Source organism: Solanum lycopersicum, chromosome 11, assembly GCF_036512215.1.
Source record: "Solanum lycopersicum chromosome 11, SLM_r2.1".
Lineage (NCBI taxonomy): Eukaryota > Viridiplantae > Streptophyta > Magnoliopsida > Solanales > Solanaceae > Solanum > Solanum lycopersicum.
In genome coordinates this window covers 56,206,142-56,226,865 of record NC_090810.1, presented here as the reverse complement: position 1 = coordinate 56,226,865, position 20,724 = coordinate 56,206,142, and the positions used below count along the sequence as shown (strand labels likewise).

At 30.4% G+C, this 20,724-nt stretch overlaps 2 protein-coding genes across 5 annotated transcripts; one reads left to right on the top strand and one right to left on the bottom strand.

The window, feature by feature from the left end:
* Positions 1 to 864: 864 nt before the first annotated feature.
* On the top strand, positions 865 to 10,356 carry LOC101243859 (protein TRAUCO). Of its 4 annotated transcripts, none has more exons than XM_069291127.1 (4): positions 865 to 2,035; positions 4,153 to 4,392; positions 4,886 to 4,999; positions 9,957 to 10,356. In XM_069291127.1, the coding sequence occupies exons 1-3, from the start codon at positions 961 to 963 to the stop codon at positions 4,978 to 4,980; spliced, it is 1,410 nt and encodes a 469-aa protein (XP_069147228.1). In that variant the 5' UTR covers positions 865 to 960; the 3' UTR covers positions 4,981 to 4,999; positions 9,957 to 10,356. The 4 variants fall into 4 exon arrangements, with proteins under 4 accessions (XP_069147228.1, XP_010313265.1, XP_069147229.1 ...); XM_010314963.4 differs by lacking the exon at positions 9,957 to 10,356 and adding an exon at positions 8,293 to 8,426; XM_069291128.1 differs by lacking the exons at positions 4,153 to 4,392; positions 9,957 to 10,356 and adding an exon at positions 8,293 to 8,415.
* On the bottom strand, positions 8,145 to 19,360 carry ABCG27 (ABC transporter G family member 27). The gene is made up of 9 exons (XM_004250874.5): positions 18,948 to 19,360; positions 14,360 to 14,439; positions 13,265 to 13,732; positions 12,562 to 12,684; positions 11,789 to 11,920; positions 10,695 to 10,979; positions 9,977 to 10,249; positions 9,199 to 9,306; positions 8,145 to 8,684 (listed from the first exon to the last, which is right to left on the bottom strand). Exons 1-9 carry the CDS (start codon positions 19,177 to 19,179, stop codon positions 8,319 to 8,321), a joined length of 2,067 nt encoding a protein of 688 aa, XP_004250922.1. The 5' UTR covers positions 19,180 to 19,360; the 3' UTR covers positions 8,145 to 8,318.
* Between the last annotated feature and the right edge of the window lie 1,364 nt (positions 19,361 to 20,724).

Here is a 20,724-nt window from a genome sequence, read left to right as displayed (position 1 = left end):
AACTAAATTCATATAATCTTATCTCAATAATATGTGAAAAAAATATCATTAAACGTGTCAAATACACGCATAAATCTTCAATAATGCATAAATCTCCAATACATGCATATATTTATTCAAATACATATACACTTAGTTAGACACACTGACACTAATAAAAAATAGATACAAATAATATTAATTCAATAATATGTCATATACATCAATAATGTGTCAAGAATTTAATTAATTCCAATCCAATCCAAAAAGTTCCTTTCTCATATTCTTCCGCGCTAATATTTATCACAATTATTGCAAAAATCCCTTTTTCATTTGCAACAAATTACATACTATCTTTCTCTTTAGTTCATCAAAGTTATTGCATTTTTTCATTATCCAAAATTAAGTGACCGAAATATAAAAAATTGTAGTACTAAATCTCATGCCATTTTTCGAGTAATAATAAACATTCTTCTTAGTTGGATAATTACTAACCATGAAAGAAAACTAAGAGAACTCTAAAACTCTAAATCAATGAAATTTTACCTTAAATTTTAAAAAGTAAAAAATAAAATAAGTTAAAATCTATCACGCATATATGATTTTAAAAAAATGATTGAATAAACACAAACCTTAAATTAATCTGTTGTTATTTTAAATTTCATTTAATACTGAAATTCGTGAAGAAGAAAGAAAAAAAATAATGATAAAAATGAAGATTGATTAACATAAAAACTTAAACGGAATAATTTATTATAACCGATAATAATATGTCTTAAAAAATAATATATTTAAAAATTTAATTGACACTTGAAATTCAATAAATTGACAATGATGTATGACACTCATATATCTAGTTGGTGTATGTAAGTATATAATGTCAATGTTTGTGTTTGGGCTTTAATAATACATGATAATTGGGCCAAGTTTTCCGCACTATATATATTGAAAGCCCATACACATTCCTCTCAAATCCTAACAATGGAGAATCTCATGGCTACTTACCAAGACGAAGAAGAAGAGGAAATTACCGCCGACCCTGCTCCGTTATCCGCCGTCGAAGCTCCGGTGACCCTTGAGGAAGTTCTGCAGGAAGTTGCAAAAAAAGGCAGTGTGGATACTCCAGAACCTGAATCCGATGTACCATCTGCCGACCCGAAAAGTCCATTGAAATCCACCAAATTGGAAGAAGATAACGATGATGAAGAGGAGGATGAGGAGGAAGAAGAGGAGGAAGTTGATGAGCCACCGCCGAAGAAGCAGAAACAACTATCCAGTTTAACCCTAGAATCACCAAAAATAGAAAAAGAAGAAGAAGAAGATTTGGCGAAATTACCCTTGTCAACACCTGCAACCGCTAAGGGAATGGCGTCGTCTGGTAGCAAGAAGAAGGCAAAATCAAAATCGAAGAAGAAAAACAACAATAACAACCTTTGGACGAAATCCAGTTCGAGAAAAGGGAAGAAGAAGAACAAGAACAACACTAGCAACCAAAAAAGCAATGGAAAGAAAAATGGAGTCGTTCCAGAACAGGAAGCAGAAGACAAAGTTTACATTATACCAATTCCAAGGTTTCCAGACAAAAATGATGATAGCCCAGATGTAAAAATCTGTCTTTCAAAGGTTTACAAAGCAGAAAAAGTTGATGTAAGTGAAGATAGATTAACTGCAGGAAGTACAAAAGGTTATAGGATGGTGAGAGCAACAAGAGGGGTGTTAGAAGGAGCATGGTATTTCGAGATTAAGGTAGTGAAATTAGGTGACACAGGGCATACACGACTTGGGTGGTCAACAGATAAAGGGGATTTGCAAGCACCTGTTGGATATGATGGGAATAGTTTTGGTTATAGAGATATTGATGGTAGCAAGATTCATAAAGCATTAAGGGAGAAATACGGGGAAGAAGGATATGGAGAAGGTGATGTTATTGGCTTGTATATCAATTTGCCTGAAGGTGCTCAATATGCCCCAAAACCGCCTCGGCTTGTTTGGTATAAGGGACAGAGATATATGTGTGCAGCTGATCCTAAAGAAGATCCTCCTAAAATAATTCCTGGTATGTCACTGACAACTAGCTTAATTGTTCCACTTTATTCAAATTTTCTTGCTGTTGTTTTTATAAAGATACAATTTTTATGCCGAGTGCTGCTTGAAATGATCTTTAAAAACTTGAAGATGATCGAAATAAGAGTAATTTGGATGACATAGGTACATGAGGATCTGATGCTTTGGTATTTATAGATTGCTGTTGTTTCAGAAGCTGATTGCTAATGAGTAAGAAAAGTTGGCGGGTTTTGGAAATGGTTTAGTTTTATGCGGGTATTGAACCCATGTGGTCGTTGGCTAAGCATATGCGGCATTAAGATGTCTGAATTGGCAAGAGTGTATGACTACACGCTTCAACAAGTGAGTGATATCATATTTAAATTTTAAAAAATTAAAATTATAAAATATTAAATTGAAAAAAAATAAAAAATTAAGAAATCGTCTTCTTCATTGTTGAGTGTGCTCGCCAAACAGTAGAGTGAGAGTGAGAAGCCGCGCTGGTCCCTTTTTCGTCAGAACGGAAGCAGCGAGGGGGTGCTGGTGGCATCCTGGTACGCTAGAGAAGATGGAGAGAAGAAGGGGTCCATAGTGGTTCATATGGGGGTCGTTGGCGGTTCGGAGAAAGGAAGACGGTAGAGAGGAGATGAGGCGAGTAAGGGTGCAAGGAGTTGGTCACGTAGACGAAGAGGTTTGCCGGTTGGAGCTGGTGGTGCGGCGGCTTAGGGCTGCTGATTATGTGCAGGTCGGGGAATGAGGAAAGGAAAATGGCAAGGGTGTGCAGCGGAGATGAAGATGGTGAGGAAGAGAGTATAGGTGGCGGCGGCGGCGGCTTCCTTTGATGGTGTTAACCTCTGTTTCACGATGGAAGTGGGGAGAGGAGAAGAGGAAGATGGTCGCGCTTAGGTTATCAACAATGAAGAAGATTATTTAAGCTATTATTAATATTTCTAATTAATAATTTTTTTAAAATAGTTTATGAATATAATTAGGACATGTCAATTATTTAAAAATAGTTGATGAATAGATAGACTGCACTACACACATGGTAGGAGTGGTTTAAAAATCTTCTTTTGATTGAGTTTAAGAGTTCAAGTGGTAAAGGTTAAAGTATAAGGGTCCACAATACAAGCTCGTACAAGTATAAGGGCTCATACAAGTATAAGGGTCACTAGATCATTTTGCCAACAATATATATTACAATATTGACATATAAACATATTTGCCCATAAGAAATAATCACCTATCACACCAATTTTACTCTAAATCTAAAGAAAACAAAATCTGAACATAACTTAGTTAATAATGCTGAAGAATGATAACCAAGTCAGAAACACTTGAGATCTGAACAACTATGATTATTGTAATTAAGTCTAACGCAATCCTGACATTGAAAACTATGCAAAGAAAGATTGAGCTTGCCTTTTTGTGAATATTATTTCGCAACAAGAAAGATGCTACGATATACTGATTTGCAAAGTTAACAACAACTAACTTTCATGTCCAATGACTCGAAACCGCGAACAGACCTTGACTTGATTTTCAAAAACTCTTTCTCCAGAACTCCTAAATTGCTCCCTATATTTTTTCCTCTCCAGCTCTTGGTTTTTTTTCGTCCCTCTTTCTTGCCTTTGTTTTTTTAATTCTATCTATTCTCTAATTCCCCCCCCCCCCTCCTCTTTTTTTTTTTGCTTTGTATTATTTCGTTGTGTGTGAGTTGTGGGTCATTTTTTAAAATTGTGCAAGAGTGTGTGTTATATAATGTGTGTAAGGAGTAGTAGCGAAGATCATGTGAGGGACTGGCGAATTGGGATGTGCAGGTGAGGGAAATGGTTTTTTGGTTAGGTTTGTGTACTATATCCTTTGTATATATGTGTGTGCTAACCATCTCAATGAGTTATCTCCTTTAGTGCAATATTCAAACTCTATTTCACTTCATTTTCTCGACACCGAAATGCTGAGTAAGACGATTGTCTTTCGAAAATATTTCTGTAAAGGCATCTCTTGGGAAATCATTGTTGAAAAAGTTAGTAACCCTGTTTCCTTGTGTATGGCGAATTCTTACTCTTTTATTCTCAAATTGTCATGTTCATTAAGCCGTGTACAAAATCTTGCATTTTCTCTGAGCAGGGAGTGAGATATCTTTCTTCAAAAATGGAGTTTGTCAAGGTGTTGCTTTCAAAGATCTTTATGGTGGTCGTTACTATCCTGCTGCTTCAATGTATACACTTCCTGACCAACCTAATTGCACTGTGAAGTTCAACTTCGGCCCGGACTTTGAATGCTTTCCTGAAGATTTTGCTGGGCGCTCTGTTCCAAAACCAATGGTTGAAGTTCCTTATCATGGTTTCGATGGAAGAGTTGAGAATGGTGTGTCCAATGAGCAAAAGAGTTAGCTATTTGTCTTTTACCATGTTGACCAATACACAGAATACCCATTGTTTGACCCAGATTTTCACTGTAATTTGCTGATTTACTGACTTAGGCTGTGGTGTGACGGTCAAACCTTGTAAAGGATTCTTCCTAAAAATTGAAAAACATTGAATTTATTTATTCAATTGACAGCTTCAGTTATTATCATTGCGGCTGAATCCATCTCTTTTATTCTAAAGCAAGTTTATGTTTTTCCATGAAGAAAAAAAGTAGTTGATGTTTTTTTTTTTGGTTCTGTTTTGCTTGCAAGTTTTGATCAAAGATGGTTTAGGAAGAGAAAAACAACTAACTTAACTAGCAGTTGCATCTTCCTAACTCCATCTTGTTTAACGGCTGGTTCTGATATGAGATGGATGGTTCTATGTCAGTAGATTGAATATGATGCAAGCTATCTTGGCAGATTGAACATGATTTGACTTTCTGATTACAGGTAATTCATGGCATTCAACTAGGATGTGCCCCATGCTCAAAGTGGTAAACGAACATGTAAATAAAATTGGAGAAGCTGCTGAAATGATTAGCTAAGCTTGAGCATTGCACTCAGGTTGGTTATGTTTCAGCTTTTTGTAAATAGAATGTAAGAGTAGTACTTGGTGTGGTATCCTTGGTTGTTCCAACTTTTGTAAGTGGTAAACTACTGAGTGCTAGAGAATGGATGATCACAGTCATTTGGGTAGCCTGCTGTACAGTTTTGCTTTGTTATTGACTTCTTGTAGTTGGTTGACCCTGATTCTAGTCTTTATTAGATGTTCTCTGCTAGAGAAATGTGCTCTCTGATGAAAAGTTTTCAGTTGATGAATTTAGTGGTTACTGCTGTGATCTGTTGCTTGACCCTCATGTCCTATCATATTAATTGTGCTCCTTTGGTTTTGAGCTAGGAAGCACTAGCATAGTTGGATATGGTTCATGTGGATTTATTTTGTTATTTTTGTAACCGTTGATGCACAAACATGTGGTTGCCACAGTTCGATAGTTGTGGTATTTAAGGGGACACACCGTATAGATAGTTTTGACTTTTGAGGCTACATAAAGAAATTCAAAAGAGAAGTGCGAATAAAGGTATGGTATATATACTTAGACTCTATTAGCAATGAAAAGAAGTTAGAAAGTATTACAGATCCAAGGGCTGTTTTCTAGAATATAATTTTGATGGACTCTAGATATGCCATTATGCGATAATTGGATGTAGTTTACATTCAAATTATATGCTACACTAAATCTTTTTATTGTTTTATGATTAGTTCGTTGATTGAAGTAGGACGTGCTTTTGCATGTTCTTTTTATTTATAAATGCTTCTTGGAATATGGTTTCATAATTCTTGCTGTAGTATTTATTGCCCTATCAGCGTAGGAAGGCCAATCGAGCGGAGCTCTTTCCTTTTTTTTCTTCTTTGTTTGCACCTTGAAGTGAAATTGTATTGGGTTTTAGTTAGAGAGGTTGTTGAACTATTATGATCTATAGATTTCCCATCCAAGTAATGTTGAACTATTACTCCGTATCGATACTATAATTTTGAGCCTCTTGATTTCTCATCCATAAAGACTGACTTGGACTCATTGAAGTAAACACTTGAGGTTAAGACCAATGAGTGACCGCTATAGTTACAGACCTTAACTTATCTTATTGAGACTCTCTTCTATGGTTCGTTTCTATCCTAAATTATTCAACAACTTGAATATTGTAGCTCTCTTTTTCTTGGCTACTAGACAAGGAGCTAGCCGAGGAAATAGATTTCTCCCCTTAGGTTGGTAGCTCTAAATAACACCAATCAGAAAAATACATGTAAGCCAAAAAAAAATAAAAATGAAGAGGTGTGTAAAATAGAAGACAAGATATTCCACAAGGAAAAAAAAACAAATAGAGGGTAAAAAGAGGTGGTTGGAAGAAAGAGAGGGTGGCGGCCAAGCGACGGTCTAACTTGAGGAGGTAGTGATGGTGATGGTTGTTTAAGGAAGAGGAGTAGGAGATGGTCACTATGAAGAATAAAGAGGAAGAAGAGGGAGGGAAGGTGGATAGATTTGCGGTGGTGACGGAATCTGTGATAATAGAGTGAGTACCAACACTATCGTAAAAGGTGAGTCTAGATTCTTATATTCATCAGAAGTGATAGAGGTTGCGTGATTCCTATAGTTCCACTTAAAATTACACCTTTTTTCGATTGGATTCGAGAGGAGGGGACCCTAACTTGTGAGGGTGGTCAGATTTTCTATGTATGTGTCATTTAGAACGCGAGGACATGAACTTGCTAGAAATGAACACAGCTTGATTCCATGTTATTCATGAAATTTTGCCGTTGTTTTTCTTTAGAAATACATAGTTATGAGAAGAGTAGTTTTGGATAACTCTTGAAAATTTATATATGTCTCAGGCACACTATTACAAGATTTTTCCAACAATTATTGAATCTTAAATTCAATGCCAAATAATTTGTTTTGTTTGAGTACTCTCTCACACTCTTTCATTCTCTGTAATTTGAACTTTGTCGTTCAATTTAATATCTTCATACCTCATACTTTTTTCATCTCTAACACCGTCTTTAAATAATCGCAAATATCTTTTGGTGATACGAGAGACATAATTCTCTTTAAAATAGTTGTTGAGATAGCAACAAATTTTCGAGTACTCCTTGGTTTTCTTTTTATTTTGACTCTTGATTTGGGCTATGGTTGGAGTTTGATATCAAATGAACTTCATAATATTATCACACGACTTCCCAAAGGTCAAAATAATTTTTCATTCTCACAATTTGTAGTTTGTAATTTTCACTATTTATTTGTGAAAATTATTTTCGAAATTCATCTCTTCTCAAGAAAATGACTTTGATAGCAATTATTGTTTTGTCAGGAGAACAAACAAGAGGAAATAATAAAAAAATGGAAAAGATGAAAGGAGAAATATAGCAAGGGTAAATTCAAAATTAAGTGATAAATTATTTGTTGATTTTTCAAATTGGACTAAAAAATAGACATCTATTTTTATGGTGAACATATAATTTAAGTAAAATGCAATTACCCATGAACTATGCATATTTTATGATGGACTAATCTACTTGAAAATATTTAGATAACCAATATATTTAAAATGAATAGAGAATGAATTTAACCCATTTTGTCACCCCAAAAGTATCATCCTTCATATTCACCTTATCTAACTGCACAAAAGGTAGAGATGAATGCAATTCTAGGTTTTCTTCTATTATGATCCTTTGTTGACAGCGTTACTTGGTACCTGTTGCTAGTGGGAGGTGATAGATACCTCGTGAAATTAGTCCAGCTGCACGAAAGTTGGCTTGGACACTAACCCTTGTTTGTTTTATCTTTGATGATGGGTATCTAAAACTTGTTTGTTTTATCTTTGATGATGGGTATCTAAAAGAATCTATTTATGATGCTAACATGTTTCCATCTATTATTTCTAGCTCGAACTACGTATGTCGTTAAAGTTGAAACATATATAAAAACTAGAATTCGCCGAGTCTAAATTATGAATTCGCTAGTGTTGATAAGAGAGGATACTATTGCAATTTTTTCAAATACTGATGGTATCAAAACACAAGTTCATTAGGCTAGTGAAAACTCGAGATTAAAAGATAGGGGTAAAATTTGCGGATTTCATGAATGTGTATTACTCAAGTTGTCTAGCTAATTATTTTGTAAATATATTTGTTTACATCGGCAACACATAAAACTTATAACATCTTAAAAGTTCAATAGATGAATCACCAGGAAAATAATATGTTGTTTTACATTGACCATTATGGTCTATCTTGAGAACATTTATATCGGGATATTCAAATCCGAGTTTACCCCTTACACTTCAGACAACTGTCTTTGTAGATTTTCACCGAAACTTCTACTGAACCCTAATGAAGTGGGGAATCAAGGTGTTGTTGAGAAGACAATGAGTGGATATGATTATATCTTTTTGATGGAAAAGGTGGTGTTATCCTAAAAGAAGGTCTTTTACTAAGATGTTGAAGAGTTGTTTGTGTGTATAATGTGTGTAAAATTGGTAAAGCTTTTTCTTTTAGCTTAAGAATAATGTAGAAAAGCAATCTATATGATATGAGAATTGCTATTACAACACCCAAATCACACCATTTGGAGTGTTTTATTGAAAACCCAAGAACTGAGCTGATGATTTCTTCACCTTTCATCTTCTTCTTCATTTGTTCACCTGGCATTACAGGGTCAAACTCTAGTCCTATTAAATCATTCTTGTATGCACCCTGTCATTTTTCAAAAAAAAATAAAAAATTGTGTAAAACTCTCAAGGTAATATACTATTTTTATCATACGTAAGCATGACCCTTAACTTGGCGTCAGTTGAAAACTATGACCTTTTTAACTTTGGGTTTGCACAAGTAAGCATTGTATAAAATTGAATGGACACATTCGTCGTCTTACATGACGCCCTACATGACAATTTTGTGTCCTATATGTCGTTTTACGTTTGTTATGTCATGTAGGCACTTAAACTTGTATAAAATTGAATGGACATATTCGTCGTCTTACATGGCACCTTACGTGAAAATTTTGTGTCCTACATTGCATCTTACATGTATTATGTCATGTAGGCACTTAAACTTGTACAAAATTGAATGGACATATTTGTAGTCTTACATGACACCCTGCATGACAATTTTGTATCCTACAATAACGTCTTACGTGTCTTATATTATGTAGGACATGTGTGTACTTAGAGAAGTTAATTGTATAATTTTTTGGACACAGAGATTTTACCTGTAAGCCCCATGCCATGTAATTGATATATGAAATAGGGTATCTCCAAAAGACTTTTGGAAGATCAGGCATTAGCCTGAAAAAACCAGCTGATGCCATCATAAGTCCCTGCATACACAAATTCATTTTAAGACAAATCATTTTATTAAGGTTAAATACAAGATATTAAAGTTAATTGAATAAAAAAAGTGTCGATTCTTTTTAGGAAAAATATCTAAAATATATTTAAATTTTGATCGAAAATATTGAAACAATACCTAACTTTGGAAATGACTTTTTACCCCCTCGACTATGTAATAGTATATTTTAAAGGTGTATATGTGTTCACTTGGATATCATAAATATTGCATCATTATAAATAGTAATGTGTCTATGTTGATACATATATACCTTTAAAATACACAGGGTAAAAGGTCCTCCATAACATTTAGTATCACAACAACAATTTCGATCAAAGCTGAAGTATTTCTCAGACCCTTTTCTCATTTTTTTTAGACTGGCTAAAAAAGAAAATATGATTAGACAAATTGAAACGGATGTAATATTGTTTATATCCTATAAAGGTAATCATACATAAATCTACATGAGTATCAAAGTAAGGATTGACACAAAGATTTCATTCAATTGAAAGATGTTGTAGTTAGCATGTCTAAACAAAATTTAGTGACGAAATATGTTGTAGTTAGAATGTCTAAATGAAATTTATTGACGAGTCGGTGAAAATCAATATAGACTAATACATTATTCATGAAAGTAAGATGGGATAGTTGATACTTACAAGAATTCCAGCACCAACAACAAGGCCCATGGTGAAATTTGGAACAAAGCAAGCCACAACCATCATGCAACTTTCAACAACAGTTATTGAGCTTAAGAGAACAATGGCAGCATACAAAAAATGGAAGAAGCCAGGGTGAAACTTCACTAGGCTATATGTAATGGCTGCTGAGCTCATAGACATAAAAACTAGGAATGGGAATGATGAAATGAAATTTGAAAGAATGAATACACCAACACCATAGTGTCTACTCTTCCTTTCTTTCTCAAATATCTGCAAATAGTGACAATTCACGTGAGATACACTCGAACTGACTTGTATTATACCATATAGAAAACATATATATTATCATGACATGTAAGAGATGTGTGTCTACTTGTTCAACTTTATACATGTTTAAATGTCAACTTATGCCAGATGTGAAGCCAGAATCATATAACCTATGAGTTTTGAATTTTATAACGACGATTTCAACCGTTAATAATTAGGGTTTAACTCATAACCTTAATGTTTGTACACATATCTAATAAACATCCTTAATACATATACACTATTTGAGCCAAAGTTACTAGGTTCAACGGAATCCGTATCCAGACTTTAAGGTCTGCCCCCTGACTTGTGCACATCCAAAATTAGAGGACACAAAATATCAGTTGAAGCCAAGTTAAAAATTACGCTTATATATTATGCCAAAATAAAATAAAATATATGAATTTACCTTCATTTCTTCAATGAAAGATGGGAAACCTCCAATGGACATAAAAGTCATGAAGCCAGAAATGAATCCACCACAAGCACCCCTTGCAATTACAGCATTATGTCCAGTTCCAACATCATAGAAAACAGTACCAACACTAATAGATAATATAATATACACTATAATCCTCAACCAATAATAACCAAAATCTCTACTCATATTCTTCAATGATCTCTTTATTAATGTACACAATTGCTTAAACCAACTTGCTTGGCTCCCTCCACTTTCTTTAAATACAATATCTTTCTGAAAAACAAAAAATTAATCACCACTTAAGATTTGCTATATATATATTTGATCTTGCAACTTAAAAGACAATATTTTCTAAGTCAATATAGTTTCATAGATAATAATTTTGATAGTACGACCAAGAATCAATACTATAAATTTTTTATACAAAACTATAATTTGGATAGATACAAAAGTATTCATGGTTTTTGTCTTGTCAGCTAAAAATAATTACATGTGCTAATCAAAATATACAAAACATATACATTAATTATATACATAATAGGTATATTTCTTGTTAATATACAAAACATATTCATTTGTATTATTTCAAATTTGGACACTGATATATATCGGGAAACTTTCGCGAATAGCCACTATGATAAATTTAATTATGTTTCATAACTATAGTTTGCATATTTGGACGGATGGCGACTTATGTAGTGGTTGGCCTTACGGGTTGTAGCTACCATACGTTTAAGATATCTCGTTCGTATAGTTTGTGGATTTGTATAATTCACATGTTTATATAATTCAGTTATTTTTGTATAAACTCGAAATGACGAATTTATACAATTATAATTAGTAGAAGTGTAAATAATTATACAAATTATATCATACAAATTCTGAATTATACAAACGTGCGAATCATTAAAAAAAAATAAAATTGAGCCGCGTAATTATAGCTAAAGTAGATGGTGAATTGTAATTTAGGTAAACTCTATCTATGTTAACTAATTTACTAGTATATATTTACTTATATGCGTAATTTTCCCAATTATCATTATTTATGAATTATAATATAAAGAAGGGGAAGAAAAACTTACAATATTTGCGAGTTGTCGAACTCTAGCTTTTGTCCTCAATTTATGGTTTGAATATTTGTAATTTTGAATAAGCTTTACTCTACACTCTGATGTTGGCAAATAAATTAGTGAACTTGATGACTCTTTCATATCCTGCATTTTTACAAAGAACATAAATCAAACAATATTATCTACTTCGTTTAGTTTTTTACTTGTCGCTTCTTGAGAAATAAACTGTACAATGACAACTGTAATTGAATGTGCAACTTATTATAGCATATACGTACATTTATACGGAAATAACATCATCAAATTGACTTTTGAAAATCGCAACATGATAGATTAAAATAGATAGACAGAGTATCATACATACATTTATTCTCCTTGATCCTATTAAAGTGGCAGTCACATTATCAAATTAACTTTCGAAAATTACAAGATGACAAATAAAAATGAACAGACTGAGTGTCATACATACATTTATTCTCCTTGATTCTATTAAAGTGACAATAACATTATCAAATTAACTTTTTTGAAAATCGCAACATGATAAATGAAAATAGATAGACGGAGTACCATACATACATTTATTCTCCTTGATCCTATTAAAGTGACAGTAACATTATCAAATTAACTTTCGAAAATCACAACATGATAAATAAAATGAACAGATGGAGTGTCATACATACATTTATTCTCCTTGATCCTATTAAAGTGACAGTAATATTATCAAATTAACTTTTGAAAATCGCAACATAATAAATAAAAATAGATAAACGGAGTACCATACATACATTTATTCTCCTTGATCCTATTAAAGTGGCAGTAACATCATCAAAGTCTGAATTAATGCAACGAAGAAAATGGTCAGCAGGATTTCTTCTAGTTGGACATGCAAATCCTGAATCACCAAAAAACTGCAAATACATAATCAAACAAATTAAATTTTATTTTATAACTAAATAATTAAGTGTTTAGTAAAACTCCAAAAAAATAAAAAAGAAGAAGCAATTAATGTATTTGAAAAAAAAACTTATACATTATATTTTTTTGTTAAAATGATTAAGATATCCTTAATTTTGTTTTTTTTTAACCAAAAATATGAATTTAAAAGTATCTTTATAAAGAAAAAGAGGAACGTTAGAATTTAATAAAAATGAAATTTATATATTTGTAAACTGTGTAAAAAGTACTATAAGTCACAATAATTTGATAATTCAAAATGCTAAAAAGATCTATCAAAAATTTACCATCAAAATAGACTTGTTTGAATCTCGAAATCCGAAAAGTGCCACGTAAAATAGAACAGAAAGAGTAATAAGAAAATAATCAAAAAAAGACTTGACCAAATCAAAAGTGTTTATAAGCGGGAAAAGTCATAAGTTATGAATAATCAAGTCAACTTCTGACTTATAAGCACTTTAGATATTTATCAAACACGCAAATAAGCTAAAATACGTATAAATCAGTCTGATCAACTTATAAACTTTGTCTTACCTCTACTGCCAATTTAGCTTCTCCAAAATATATAGTTTCACCAGAAGATAGCAAGAAAAGGTCATCAAATAGTGCAAAAACTTCACTACTTGGTTGATGAATAGAGCATATTATAGTCCTTCCATTTTCACCACATGCAATATTCTTAAGTAGTTGAACAACAAAATAGGCAGAAGCACTATCAAGTCCACTTGTAGGTTCATCAAGAAATAATAGTTGTGGTTGTGTTATTATTTCAAGTGCAATACTTAATCTCTTTTTTTCACCACCACTTATTCCTCTTAAATGCCAATTACCAATCAAATTTTGTGCACAATCTTCTAATCCCATTTCTATTATAACATTGTTTACAATCTCATTTACTTCATCTGTACTCATGTTGCTTGGAAGCCTTAATTGAGCTGAGTATTGAATAGTTTCTCTTACTGAGAGAGTTCCCATTAGTATATCTTCTTGTGTCACATAAGCCTGGTATAATAACATGTAATCGCAAATATTTATTAGTCATAGTATCAACTTATATATACACATCGTGTAAAAAACATATATATAATATACACATTGAAAAGTATCATTATAACTACTCCATTAATAACGTAATTACTTTATTTGTCTCAAATTATTTATCTTTTACACACGTGTGTGGAAGAAGATATTAATTAAGAGGGAATTTTGACTATATTATTATTTTATGTTTTAAGATACAATTTTTCTTCAATGAATATACATGTTTGTAGTATTCAAGAACAATTAGGACCGATGATGATAAAGAGTCGATAAACTAATTAATTGTCTTTAAGCTTTTAAAATGACCAATAATTTGAGTCACCTATTTTTAATATAAGGAAAAATAATTTGAGAAGGAGATAATACATAGTTATTTACGATATTAGTGTAGTATTACTATAATTAATCATAACTTCAGTTCATAATTGATGTAAATAATAATAATAACACTATTAAGGGTAATTAAATTTTTTTAAAAAAGTTGTCATTCAAAATGATATTTATAATTTTTTAAAAAAAAAATTAAAAGAAAATCAAGATAATTGTTCCTAAATATAATATGAAGCTAATTTGGAGTAGAGAACTTACAACAACACCATGGTCAAGCCTTCTCTTTTTTCCATTGAGAAGAATATTTCCAGTCATGACAAGATTGGCTGAGAGTCTGCCTGTTAAATCAAACAAATTACAATTATCATTTAATTCATTTTTCGTATTTTTATTGATCACTAAATCACATCTAAAGATTTATAAGGGGGGCCGAATCAAGGATGACGGTTGAAGAGAGGTTTATACCTTAATTTCAGTATTATTTATAAAGACATGACACTTGAGCCTAACTCAACCTCAAAGACCAGCTCATGAGGGAGGTTTATTCAAGTTCATACAAGGAGACCAATGTTTCATCTTTCTATTAATGTGGAACTTCTTAACACTCCCCGCATGACCAGATCTCAACATGTGCGTGAAACACTTATAAATCGGTGAACAACAATTGTGATAAACATGACTATGATATAATGTAAAAATATGACACTTGGATCTAACTCAATCTCAAAAGCTAGTTCTTGAGAGAAGTTTATCTAAGTCCATATAAGGAGATCAATTTCTTATCACTTTATCGATTTGAGACTTTTTAATATTATCATCTATACTATGTTGTTCGATTTTTTTCTAAAACATTGTTGTTAAATTCTTTAAAAGTTGTATAATTTTTTTTCGGAGAATTCAATATTAGTACGATAACATATTTGGAATTTTTGATCTTATATAGATCATAGAATTAAGGATATTAAATATCTCAATAATTAAGGATCAAAGAGTAAGTTTCAAAATAAATAGTTACTCCCTATGCTTTTATAGAGTATCGACCACTTGGTGTTTGTTGACCTGTTACATCCTCTAACTTTTTTTAAAAAAATAAAAAATTATTTTATTAAACTAATCTTGTTAATGATTGCTATTTACTTTATATACCTATTTTAAAGGTAAAAAGGAAAATGAAAAAGGGTCAAAAACATCTTTAAATTATTCTAAATAGCTTAAATATATCTTTAAACTATATTTCGGCTTAAAATTACCTTTTTCCTCAAACTATAGGGTCAAAAATACTCTTTTTATTAACAGAATCGGTTAAATATCACTTAAATGCCATGTGAATGTCACATGACATGCCACATAAGCCAATAGAGTTCCACTCATGCCACGTAGACTAATAAACTTATCCCTAATTTCCCCCAATTTCCTCTTTCCCTTAGAATTTAGAAACGACTTCACTGAAGAACATAAAACCCCTTTCCCTTAGAACTTATGTATTTTGTGAAATCGTTCTAAGGAAATGGAGAAATGAGGAAAAGGGGTTCTATGTAATTCAGTGAAATCGTTTCTAAATTCTACGGAAAATGAAGAAAATTGGATGAAATAGGGATAAGTTTATTAGTCTACGTGACATCAGTGGAACCTCTATTGGTTTATGTGGCATGCCATGTGACATCCACATGGCATCTAAGTGACATTTAACTGATTCTGTTAATGAAGGGTATTTTTGACCTCATAGTTTGACGGTAAGGGTATATATGAGCCGAAATATACTTCAAGGGTATATTTGAGCTATTTCTGATAGTTTAAGGATATTTTTGACCTTTTTTCGAAAGAAAAAAGAATGATAAAGTTCTCTTAATTTCATTAAATTGAAATAATTATTTTTATATGGAGATTAAGTAATATGAAACGAAAAAAATAATAAATCTAAAAATGTTATTTTTTAAGACCGACTAACAAAAAAAAATATGTTATAAATTGAGAATAATATAAATATTTCATATGAACCTTAATTTTTTATTAAAAAATGTGACTTAAATACGTATAGGATAATAGGCAAATGGAAATAAATACAATAGTATTAATTTAGTATTATACGCATAGGATAGGGATCTATAGCTACATGATAATTTACAATTTGGTCTCCATCCAATCTCAATTTATTCATTTTAATTCGATACGAAATTTTAAAAAAAGATTTTTAAATTTTATAATTTTAAATAAAAATTATATTATTATCAAAAAATATTGTTTAATTTTATCATTATAAATATATTAAGTAAAAAAATAGAATTAAATAATTATTAAAGTAAATATTTATTTTTAAAAAATAAAATAAATAAATTGAAACGGGCGAAAATATTAATTAGGTGAGCAACTGCATCAATAATGCCTTATTTATCACTTTCTATCTACCTCCATACTACCAGTCAGAGATAACAATAAATATCACATATTAATGTCTTTATTAATATCCCATTTTAAAGTTTCCAAGTGTATAATGAACAGAATAAATGATCTATATTATAGTATACAAAACATTTGTGATGATTCAATTCATTAATTTCCAATGACAAGAGGACTCAATGCCATGCTATCTTGTGTCCTTGAAATGGTTAGTAATTTACTAGGGTTGTGTATCGATCGATTTGATTTATTAATTTTTAATTTTTAAATAAGTTATGTTAGTAGTGTTTAGGATGATTTTAGGTGCGGTCTATTTCCTTTGGCTATATAATCATGTTTTAAATTAATAATATATTCTTTATTATATTAGTTTTGGATTTATCGGTTTTAGTTTTTAATTTAAAAAATTTGATTTAACCAATAAAACAATATTCATAGAATAAATATATGATTTTTTTCAGTAATTTAATGTGATCAGACAATAATGTAACTTTATAAAATACTTATGATATAGAAACAATAGTTAGATTCTTACTTTAAATTTTAATGTTTTGTATAATATAATATCGTGACTCAAAGTGATTGTGTGATGTGTGGGAGTGTGAATTGAAGACTTTTTAGCAAATACAGTAACATGTATGGTACTGAGATGAATATTTGATATTTATGGAGGGGTAAAATAATAAATTGATACAATGTTATTGGTTATCCAAAATTAAAAATCAAAACAGAATCGATAACTAGTCATTTTTTTTAAATAAAACCCATTGAAAATTCTTTAACTTAATGACCCAATATCAATAAATTAATGACATTTTTTTGATTTGATTTATCGATCGATTTGAACCCCTACTATAAACAATATATATCGATAATATTTGTTTTGTTCCAAAAAATAATTGTCACTTTTCACTCACCGAAAATTAATTTAATGACTAATATTTAAAGCTAAATTGATTTAGACTAATTCCATATTTTAGATAAAAAAAATTATACAAATATAGTGTAAGTTACTTTTTTTTTCCACATCCATATGATAAGTATATATATTTGAAAATATTGATCAAGTTAATGTAAATTTAACTTTTTAAAAACGCAACGAATTATGACAAAGTATTTTGAAATAATTAGAATATTATAAAATTGTTACTGGGTCAAAGTAATTAAGTTGACCAAAAAAAATACAAACTAGCTCGTAGAAACAAGCTATATATGATAATCTGGAAATTAAAATAGTAACATGCAATATCTAATTAAAAAATACATTATTATCAACATATATAATTGTATATATATTAATATTTATCACTTGAAATCCTACAATATATAAATCCCATATTTCATTTTACTTATATGTAATTTCTTACACCCATTCAATATTTATAGTGAATGAATTTTAAAAAGAAGTCTTCTTTAAATGTTGTAAATGAATCTGCTTTAGTACTATTATGAATTATCAAAGTCATCATATATACCATATATTTTAATTTATTTAGTTATTTTTATTTTTAATTCATCTAAAAAATGACCTTTTCTATTGATAATTTTTATTTTCAACTTTCGATAATATATATGACTATGAAAATAATCAAATATGTCCATACTTACACATTTATTATGATTTATGGATAAGCATCCATCCATCCACGATCCCTATGTTGGGTTCGAAAAAGGATAGCTATATTAATTTTTTATACCAAAAACTGTCTTTTTTTTTAAATGTAAAGAGATAGCTTTGAATCACAAATGGTTGATAAAATCGAGTTAATATGTAAAATTCTTCTAATTTTGAAAAAAATATAATTAATCGATCCGATTCTAATCGAGAGCTGAAAAAATGATCATATTGCACCTATGTTTCTCTATAGATTTTCTAAAAATATTGTTGCATCTATTAATTATTTATTTTTATTGTGGCAAAGCAAGAAATTTTACTTAGAAGATTTCAAATCTGAAAAAGTAAATGCATGAACTAATCAAAAAGAGTTCGACATCTACTATATATACATAAAAATAAATTTAAATAATATTTTTATAGTATAATTCTTCATTAAAGGAGGTTCAAATGAATCCCTAACCACAAAGTGACTTCGCTCCTGATTTTTAAAGAATCAAACACGCACATGTAAAGACAAATCTAGGGAGTTGCAAGGGTTTCACTCAAACCCCTTCGACAAAATATTATCATGTATGTGTAAGATAAAAAAGAATATTTTTCCATATATATATATTAAATGCTTTGAATACAAGCCTAGAGAGTGACTAACTGATTTAGGAGTTTCAAAAATTTTCTAGATTGGTGTCAAGTTCAAACTCGACGTGTTATGTTTTTATTTTTCAAACCCCACCTAGAAAAGTTCTACATTCACCACTACACTACACAGATATCAATATTTTTAAAGAATCGGAACGAGAAATACGAAATGTAGAGATAGAGAAAGAGAGAAACCTGCTAAAGTATCAAGAAGTGTAGATTTTCCAGAGCCAGAAGGACCCATAATAGCCATAATTCTACCTGGTTCAGCATAACCACTTAATCCATTAAGTAATCTTTTAGTTGGTCCTTTTCCTCCTCCAAATTTTGGTAACACAACTGTTACATCTTCCCAAATTAAATAGGCTCCACTACTCTCTATTCCCTTTTCAATATCACCACCTAGTCTTGCTACCTCTAACTCCATACACGATGACACGGTAAACGTAACGTGACTCGAACTCCTCTTCTTACAGTCAAGTGACAATAGTTCGCTCTTCAAGAATAGTTACAAGCCAAGAACATGTTTAACTTTTTTTTTTTTTTGTATATATAAAAGAGGAAAAAGTTGATACAAGGACTTAAAAAAGCTATCTTAATGTATGAATACAAGTCTTAAAGTTTAGCCAAATATATATACAACAAACTCCATGTGCTAATTTGATAGGTCAGTGTTGCACTGGCCATAGAATTTAAAAATAACATAATTTTGGTAAAAAAAATAAAAAAAAATAAGAAACCAACTTTTAGTTTTTCTCGATATTGGTGCTAAGTAAACGACATGGGACTTGGGAGGTTGGTTTATTAAAAGAAAAATCAAAAAAGTTTTCCAAACTTATATTTGGGAGGGTTGTTTATGGTTTGGTTAAAAGTCGATTCGAGCCAAATCGATTAAATATGTATAGATATATATAAATTTTATAGTATTTTAAGAGTTAGTTATATTATATTTCTATTTTTTTTAAATTATAATTTTTTTTAAAAATTAAGGATTTTGAGGACATCACTCAACATATTGATATATCGCATCTCAAAACATCACTCAATTGTTTGATACATCACTATCTTTTTTTAGATACATCACTCAACGTTCATTACATCGTGTCTCGATAGATTACCTTTGTTGATACAAGACACAACTGTCACTAGAAAACTGTAATTTATGTGCAAACTTTACTTGTGATTGTTTCTCCAGAAACTTCCTACGAATTTTCATGAGGAAACATGAAATTCCTAAATTATTGACTTTTTTACCTGCGAAAAATAATTTTTCATAAAAATTGGTGGGTAAATTTGGTGTCATTTTCGCAAAAAAAATTTACTTGGGAAATTATTTGCGGCAAATAATTTGTAAGTATAATTTTGATAAGTAAATTCACAAGTAATGATAAAAAAAAGTTTCTATCTTCTAGCAAGAAAATTCCTTAATAAATTTATTTGCAAATAATTACTTGAGAATTTATCCAAACATATTTTTTATGTGATCTTACCTGGGATTCATGTTCTATGAATTTTATTGGGGATTTACTTAGAAATTTTCTTACTTGAAAAATTATTTGGAGATTTTATTGTTGTGAATTTGATTTGAGATTTTTTAAGGGATTTACTTGAAAATATGCAAACTTGAAAATATTTTTTAATATAATTTAATAGATTTCTTTATTAAAATCTAAGGATTTTCTGAATTAGGAGTTCTCGGGAATATTTTCTTAAAAATATATTTAGCAAAATCATAAAATATAATAATATAAAAAGGACAAATGATCACTAGAATGAAATTTATGTTAAATAATTACTCTATTTTTAGGTTTAATAAATTATTATGCAATAATATCAATTTAATAATGGTGTTGGAACATTATCATAAATTTTGAGGATGAATATTTTTAACGTATATATAATTAATATTTTGTCTCACTAAAAATCAGTGTTATCATTTTTTATTTTTTTATTTGAAAGAAACAAAAATTTA

Coding starts and splice junctions, on each gene's coding strand:
- LOC101243859 (XM_069291127.1), top strand. CDS start 961: ATGGAGAATCTCATGGCTACTTACCAAGACGAAGAAGAAGAGGAAATT. Junction 2,036..4,152: donor TCCTCCTAAAATAATTCCTG/GTATGTCACTGA, acceptor TTCTCTGAGCAG/GGAGTGAGATATCTTTCTTC. Junction 4,393..4,885: donor CGATGGAAGAGTTGAGAATG/GTGTGTCCAATG, acceptor TTCTGATTACAG/GTAATTCATGGCATTCAACT.
- ABCG27 (XM_004250874.5), bottom strand. CDS start 19,179: ATGGAGTTAGAGGTAGCAAGACTAGGTGGTGATATTGAAAAGGGAATA. Junction 13,733..14,359: donor GGCTTGACCATGGTGTTGTT/GTAAGTTCTCTA, acceptor TTATTATACCAG/GCTTATGTGACACAAGAAGA. Junction 10,980..11,788: donor TTCGACAACTCGCAAATATT/GTAAGTTTTTCT, acceptor TTTGTTTTTCAG/AAAGATATTGTATTTAAAGA.